Source organism: Protomyctophum bolini (assembly GCF_963924005.1).
Source record: "Protomyctophum bolini genome assembly, chromosome: 5".
Taxonomy (NCBI): Eukaryota; Metazoa; Chordata; class Actinopteri; order Myctophiformes; family Myctophidae; genus Protomyctophum; species Protomyctophum bolini.
Window position 1 is genome coordinate 16,839,279 of NC_137866.1, and position 8,341 is coordinate 16,847,619.

At 47.4% G+C, this 8,341-nt stretch overlaps 1 protein-coding gene across 1 annotated transcript in view; it reads right to left on the bottom strand.

Moving 5' to 3' along the window:
* The window catches only part of LOC308316096 (membrane-associated guanylate kinase, WW and PDZ domain-containing protein 1-like), a 130,551-nt gene that overhangs the window by 20,299 nt on the left and 101,911 nt on the right, over positions 1 to 8,341 (bottom strand). The window contains exons 16-17 of the mRNA XM_080764465.1: positions 3,434 to 3,746; positions 139 to 230 (exon numbers count right to left, since the gene is read on the bottom strand). Of these exons, the coding sequence (XP_080620591.1) occupies positions 139 to 230; positions 3,434 to 3,746 (405 nt within the window). The remainder of the gene's footprint in view (positions 1 to 138; positions 231 to 3,433; positions 3,747 to 8,341) is intronic.

Below are 8,341 nucleotides of genomic sequence, written 5' to 3' on the forward strand. Positions count from 1 at the left end.
AGGAAGGAAAGTAGTGTCATATAGAGAAACACAAGGCAAGACAAAGACAACGAGAAGAGCCGTGAAAACACAACAGTATGGAAAGTGGATCTTAATGTAAACGGTATCCCTCCGAGGTGGAGGGATATATATACGTACCGGCTCTCCAGGCTCATTTCCTCCCAGGATGCGGAAGCCAAAGCCTGTATCCTTCCGCCATAGAAAGATGTCCTGCTCCTGACAGTCAGGCACTGCAAGGAAGGAAAAACGATAGAGAACATTTTAGCATCTCAGTGAAGATTAACTATTACAGCATAAAAAATTGTGGAACTGAGTCAAACCAAAGGTAATGCCTGGTGCTAGTCAGTGGTGGGGGGCCGGGGTCCCCAGCTAAGTTTTTGTGGAATTTAAATCCCGAAAAGGTAACACTTTTGGACATATGAGGTTTCGCCCGACAGCTATTTTCTATACACCCACTCACTGGACAGCATACAGGCACCCATAGGCGGCGGGTGCATAAGGCTAGGGAAGGCTTAGCCTTCCCAAAAATTATGCTGGGTATTTTTTTAAATATATATAATATATGTGCGCAGCATTATAGAAGGCTATTGTGTTTGTGTGTGTGTGTTGTCGCTGCCCCCTGGTGATCGCTGATCGGATATAGGCTATACACTATACAGCAACTGGCCTAATCAGCATATGATTGACTAGCCTACTATTGGTATGTCTGTAAACCTCGTCCTTCCAGTCGCTTTGTAGGCAGCAAAGAGTAGCGCGCGCTGGTTTGTTTTGGGAAACAGCAAAACGCAAAATGTCTTTTTCAAGGCAAAGATAAAGTAGCCTAATTCAGAAGAAGAAGCTGTGAGTCGGCTGTCAGAACTCAGTGCCCGCACGGTTCACAGTTCACACCACTGCAGAAACACTGACACGTTCAGCGGAGTGACTGCTGTCTCTGTGCCGTCTAAGAGCCATGAGCCGCGACTCCCGGAGGGGCAGCAACACCGCCGGGTAATCTACACTGACTGACTCGAGACTTGAGAAAAAGACGTCCAAAAGTCGTTGTCTGTGTATAGGCTAATTCATTGGTAAAAGTATGCTAAATAACTCATTTTTAGACCATCTGGGAAATAAATAAATAAATAAATCCGCGGCGGCGGACTCGCTCCGCTCGGCCGCGAGAGTCCCCCCACAACGCAATTCTATAGCCTACCCAAAGGTAAAACGCACCCGCCGCCTATGCAGGCACCTCTCACAGATGAAGCCGAGCCAATCATTTTCCATACATTTTCAAACCTTTTTCTAAAAGCACAACATTTGGATCCGAGATGTAGTAGTAGAGTAGAAGTAAAAGTAAGTAAGTAGAGTACCTAAGTATCCAATCCAATCCAATCCACTTTATTTATAAAGCAACTCAACGTTTACAAAGTGCTGTACAGAAGAATAAAACTAAATACACTGTAGCTAAGCACAGAGAACAGCAGCAAACACACAACACACAAACACACAACAAACAATACAAAACGGAGATACAAAACATGGACCATAGAAACTCAACCAGGGTTAAAAGCCAAGGTATAAAGGTGGGTCTTTAGGTGGGATTTAAAGGTCTTTTTTACCCTGCGGTTAAGCTGACCCGCAGTCCGCAGTGACCTTGGAGATTACACACCTCAATAAGATCCCGACAGGTGCTGAGGTGCCAAACCATTCAGTGATTTAAAAACAAACGATAACATTTTAGTTAATTCTGAAAGTAAAGTACTCAGACCATTACAATACACCACTGCTATTTTCTCTGCGCGACACAGCTAGGGCACCGCAACCCAAGCATAAACCAGGTGTTGAGCATGCTAATCCCCGGGCCGCCTGTGAGCTAGCATGCTGTAACCAGAGGCTGGAGCAGCATGCATCTTCTCCAGGGGGTTATACTGTATATCAGACGCATACTGTGGAGCGCGCGCGTGCACGTACGAACGTACGTACGAACGTACGCACATACACCAATCAGACGAGGAGCATAAAGCAGCCCTCGCCGGGGCCCATGCAGTTAATATTTAATCAGCAGCAGACCTAGATTCAAGATTTAACTAGCAGCACCGCAACGAACAACGCACGCTGGGGCGGCGTTATGCCAGGGTCTGGAGAGAAATGAGCAGCACACCAGGTCTACCAAAACAAAGCCAGAAAGAAGCGACTATATATATATATATATATATATACAGTATATAGAGAGAGAGAGAGAGAGAGGAGAGAAATCTTTTCTTCTTATTTCCTTCAAGACCAACAGAATATTTGGTTCTATGAACACCAAATATCAGCAAATATAAACACCAAATATCTTTTAATTCAAGTGTCCATGGGGTGAGTAATCGATGGGAAATAACTTGTTTTGGGTGTGATCTACATTTGTATCTCAAGAGAGTCTGCTTCTTTGGCAAATACATTATGTCAGCGCTCAGCCAAGATAGTCGCCTCCTCAACGAAATGCTCTGTAACATGATATGCACCAGATACAACTTTCATCAGCATCTTTCACACCTAACCACATGAACCCTCTAGCGTCTTTATTCTGGGCTGACATTCAGCAAAAACAGGTAGTAGGGGTAGGAAAGGGTCGTTTTAGTCATAGTCTTTTGGATACGTTTTTAGTTTTAGCATTGATTCCGTTGCAATGCCTGATTATACACTTGGTTGCATGCTGAAAAACGTTGAGAGCTTGTAGCTCTGCGATTTTCAGAGCGCAACCAAACATAAAATGTCTTCTTTTAGTTCTATTTGATATCTTCCCCACTAGTCCCTCCCTATAACATTTTATCCTAGTTTAAATTTGTTGACGAAATTGTCAATATGTTTAGTCTTAGTTTATGTCATCATAGCCTAATTTTAATTTAGTTTTTATTTGGATATCGTCAGTGAAAAAAGGCTATGACTATGACGAACATTTTCCGTCATAGTTTTAAGACCAAACCACACCAATGGGTCACCATGCAACTCCTTGCAACCAAACGGTTGCAAGTAGACGCATGTAGTTGCAAGCAACCATTGGATTGAATCAATTAAATCACTTGGGGCGACTTGCGTCGATGTGCGCCACAATGCGCCAACGCGACATATCACACCGCTGGGGCGAACGCTAAAACAAATGTTTTGTTGCATCTCGACCCATTGGTGTGGTTTATTGGGCTTTAGTGGACCAAATCAACAGTGTTCAACACACACAGCAAAGCGAAGGAGAGAGCCCCTTGGGTCAGTGGGGCCCAGTACTCAACAGTGTTCAACACACACAGCACAGCGAAGGAGAGAGCCCCTTGGGTCAGTGGGGCCCAGTACTCAACAGTGTTCAACACACACAGCACAGCGAAGGAGAGAGCCCCTTGGGTCGGTGGGTCCCAGTACTCAACAGTGTTCAACACACACAGCACAGCGAAGGAGAGGGGTTGGTGGTCCCAGTACTCACGTCTGCTCTCGTACATGCTCCGGGACTGGGCCCAGATCTTGAAGGGGTCGGGCTTCTTGCCCAGGGTGAGCGTGCCGTCCATCGCGGGCGGGGGTCCTCCGTCCTGGCTGCAGGGGGGCGGCGGCAGGCCGGGCAGGGGCTGGGTGGGCGCGGCGGGCACTGCCACGCCCCCCAGGCCCCCCTCGCCGCTGGGCATGGCGGAGGCGGGCACCGCAGCGTGGTGGTGGTGGTGCCCGGGGGAGTCGGTGTGGGCGCTGCGGTGGCTGCACACGCTGTGCTGGGAACTGTTCTGGCTGTCCCGCCTCTCCAACTGCTGCTGGGGCGGGGGAGAGAGACATAGAGACGTTATGAGAGAAGAGAGAGATATAGAGATACACACAGAGAGACAAGCAGACAGACAGACGGTGCAGAAAGACATTTTGACAATAAGGACCCGTCACAGCCAGGGGACAGAGAGACCCCTTTTCTACCAGGGTTGAACCGGCCCGGTTCTTAGTCCATGAGCCAGAGTCCCAAAATGGAACGTTAATTACGAATTGAGTAAATTAATCCACTCTTCCACAGGAGTAGCTTTTTCAGATTGATCAACATTTTGTTATTTTCACCTACCGTATAAGTGAATAGGTAAAAATGTAATCAATAGTTATCACCATGAAACTTCCGCAGTTGATTATTTACACGAAGACAATGATTTATTGTATGCAATAAATTTAAATATGCAATTTAGGCATTGTATAGGAAAATATACAAAAATATATAATTTAAATTTTGGGCGAAATTGGTAATATAGGTATGGTTTTGACTTTGAGAGAGAGAGGCAGAGAGAGAGAGAGAGAGAGAGGAGAGTTACAGTGAGAGAGAGAGAGAGAGAGGAGAGTTACAGTGATACAAAGGTACAGATACAGGACAATGGAGGAAGCACAGAGATCTCTCCAAGGTCATCTTTCGCACGTGTGTGGCCGCATCACGAACACAGACTTTTGTATGGTATTTCTATGGCTCTCAGAGAGAGAGAGAGAGAGACAAAGATTCAAAATGCGAGGCGTTCAATGGAAGAAGACAGCATGCCGAAGGTTGTTGCTCTTTGTGTGTGCGCATTGGCGTGCACACTGTGTGTATGCACGTTGATGTGCACACCGTGTGTGTGTGTGGGAGCCATGAAGCGGATGTCAGGTATAGGTAATTGTCTCCTCATGAACCCACACAACACATTGCTTTAAAAATGCTAACTCTGTTAGACTGTTACAGCTGAATCAACAGCTGAATCAACTTAGGGTTGAGTTCATCTCTCAAGAACACGTCTGTATCTCCATAGACATAGAAAGGTAGACGCCTCCTTCGGCTCTGGGGCGTCTGTATGTCCATAGACATAGAAAAGTATACTACGCCAAGGAGGAGAGGACACTGGAGCAGCACGGACATTTTAAGCCTTTTATTAGGTGCTACCGTGCTAGTATACAAAAACTACTAACATCAGAGACCACTTAGGTTCATCAGAGTCATATGTCCTTGTTCCTGTGACGCAGGCTTGAGGCGCGTTGGTAGACTTCCTTTGTTAGTATAGACGTCTCCTTTGGCTCTGAGGCGTCTGAATCTCACAGTGAGGGCAAGCGTGTGTCGCAGAGCGGACGTTTGGTATAGGCCAGTCAGAGGCAATGTAAACGTTGGTTTTCTCATGTCAATAAAGCTCCTTTGAATTGAATTAATAAGTCCTGGAAAAGACGCAACGTGATTGGGCAGTAGCCACTTGAGCAGCGTCCGCCCTCCCGACACAATACAGGCCGCTCCCTGCAGCAGTGAATCCAAGGTTTTTTATATCTATGGGTGGAACAAACGGGCCAAAGGGTGTCGGTTTTCCCCCTTTTTTTGGCCGGTGGCTTCACAGATTGGCATTAAGTTAAATTGGCAGTCAGGATAATATGGTCTAGTGTTAAATAGCGTTGTGTGCTGATATTTATACTTGTACGTGAATCACGCCACATGCCTATAAATAGCCCATTTGCAAGCTCACTAACCCTATATTCAGATATTAATCATAGTGTGTCCCCAATCAGAGTGCACATTTATCAGCTTTTTTATAGTGTTCCAGTTCCCGTTTTAACGAGCAGGAGACACAGGGAGACCCCTGTTACTTAACACAAACTTTATATAGCAGTGATTACTATCACAATATAGAGATATTTAACACTGTTACTGAACAAACACTACTGCTCTAAACTGATATGCCTTTCCACAAGTGTGAAATTGAACATTACATTACAGCCACTTTAGTGTTGTCTAAATCAACGCCATCGTCACATTTCATCCGGCTATGATAACGCACACATTATTACGGTCATAAAGGAACGCCTTATTGCTGCTTTGATCTGGATTTACATTCAACGAAACTGAAAGGTTAAAAATATCCCGGCATAAAATATTAATGAGGAGAAAACTGTCAGGCCCTCGAGATGGCTTTCTCATCTGTTCCATTGGTAGGCTTAACGAGGTGGGACAGAGGGAGCCCAACCTCTTACAAGTATTCATATTGTCGACTAAAAATAAAAACCTCCCCATGGATACAGGAGAATGGAATACTAAGACAAAATAGAGTGGCACAAAGAGAAAAAATGTATATCCAAGGAGCAGTGTTAATTTCATCAACTACATCTACAGTATGACGACAAATGTCCGTCGACTACCTTTTTCACTGACGAAAACGAAATAAAATCGAAGCTATGATTTATGAATAAACTTAAGCCCAAACAACACCAATGCAACTTCTTGCAACCAAGCGGTTGCGAGTAGACGCATGTCATGGGAGTGTGCCTGCCTGTGGGTGTGTGTGTAAGTGCCTGTGGGTGTGTGTGTCTGTGGGGGGGGGGGGGGGGCTCTCCTACAGGCTGACCGTAACTCAACGCTCGCCACAACGCTCCCTGGCAGCTCGCCAACCCTGTATCGATTTCCCATCAGATGGAGATGAGTTGTAAAAAAAAAACAGGCGCCGGTCGCTCTCTTTAAATGCCTGAATAATTGTTCTGTGACACCTGAGAAAGTGCCGCTGCTTGCACTGTTGACCCCTTATCCAGTCCCTGATTAAAGGCTCATTCATACTCCGGTTTTACAAGAGTGGCAACTCACCTTTTAGGTGGAAACTGTATCACCTAAACGGTGATAACGAGTCAAGGCCATCATACTCGTGGTGATGTCCTTAAAGCTATACTGTGTAACTTTTTCAATAAAACAAATGTTCAATTTGATATATTTATTGACTGGCAAAACAGCCACTCGCAGGAGCTCCCTTTGAACTTCAAAAGCATACTGGTTAGAATCTGCAGATGTGTGACACCCCCCCCCCCCCCTGACAGCTACCAAAGTGATTAACAAGCACAGACACAACCACTTTGAAGTTCAAAGGGATCAATTAAGTGCACCTGGGAGCAGCAGGAATGAACTAAAGACCTGCAGTTATGGCAGTGAGCATTGACCTCCCTCTGGTTCAGATGCGCATCCTGCAAAACCACGGGGATGAACCGCCCACCCAACTTCTATAGACCAATCAGTGAGCGGCGTGATAGCCCAGAGTGAAAGGAAGATGTCGGTCAGTAAAAACAGTTAACAGAGAGATGTGTCAGGGTGAGTTGCTACTCACCACGTTGAATGACGCAATGTTTTGGGTTTTGGGTTGCTACTCACCGTCATCTCGGTGAGTTACTACTCACCGTCAACTGGAGTATGAATGAGCCTTAATGATCTATACTATTCATACTCCAGTTTTGTGACAAGGTGATAAGGTGACCACCGAAAAGTACGACATGACGTCACGCCGTGGTGGTAAGCGACTCACCGCGGCACTCACCCCAACACATCTCTCTGATTTTACTAACGGTCACCTTATCACCAAGAACTGGAGTATGAATAGGTTGATAGTCTCTCTTATCTACAGCTGTTGTTGAGCAAAAGTAGCACCTCTCAAAGTATAGGTTGCAGCGGGGGACCTATACCCAGCCAGGGGTCCCTGAGGGGGGCTCCAGAGCAGGGGACCTATACCCAGCCAGGGGTCCCTGAGGGGGGCTCCAGAGCAGGGGACCTATACCTAGCCAGGAGTCCCTGAGGGGGGCTCCAGAGCAGGGGACCTATACCCAGCCAGGGGTCCCTGAGGGGGGCTCCAGAGCAGGGGACCTATACCCAGCCAGGGGTCCCTGAGGGGGGCTCCAGAGCAGGGGACCTATACCCAGCCAGGGGTCCCTGAGGGGGGCTCCAGAGCAGGGGACCTATACCCAGCCAGGGGTCCCTGAGGGGGGCTCCAGAGCAGGGGACCTATACCCAGCCAGGGGTCCCTGAGGGGGGCTCCAGAGCAGGGGACCTATACCCAGCCAGGGGTCCTTGAGGATCATAGTCTTTCAATAAAATGTAATTTAGTTTAGTAGTCGACAAAATCTACAGTTGATTAGTCCAGGGGTTCTCAACCTGTGGGTCGCTACCCCACGGGGGGGGGGGGGTCGCCAAATTATTTTGACCAAGACCAAGGGCTGTACGGAAACCAGCCTCTGAACTGGTTTTTATCCTCGACTTCTGTATAATCAAGCTTTTCCTTTGAAACCTAAACTCAAATAAATCAAATCAAATCAAATCCTCTGTTTGGTCTCTCCCCCCCCCCCCCCCACTGTCCGTGGGTCGAAACACAGTGATTCACCACTTATGGGCCTCTCTCTCTCTCTCATCGTCAAGGCAGCCTCCTCTTGCTCTCCCACCCACCCACCAGCTGCCCCCCCTACGCCGTTCATTTCAGATCGCCCTGTCCTGTAAAGACCCCAGCCCCCCCTCCCCCCCCCCCCCCCCCTAACACCCCCCACCCCACCTCCAGCTGTCCTCCATCACTCGGGAGAGGATGACGCCATCGCCACAGACCGCGGAGGAGAGGAGAGG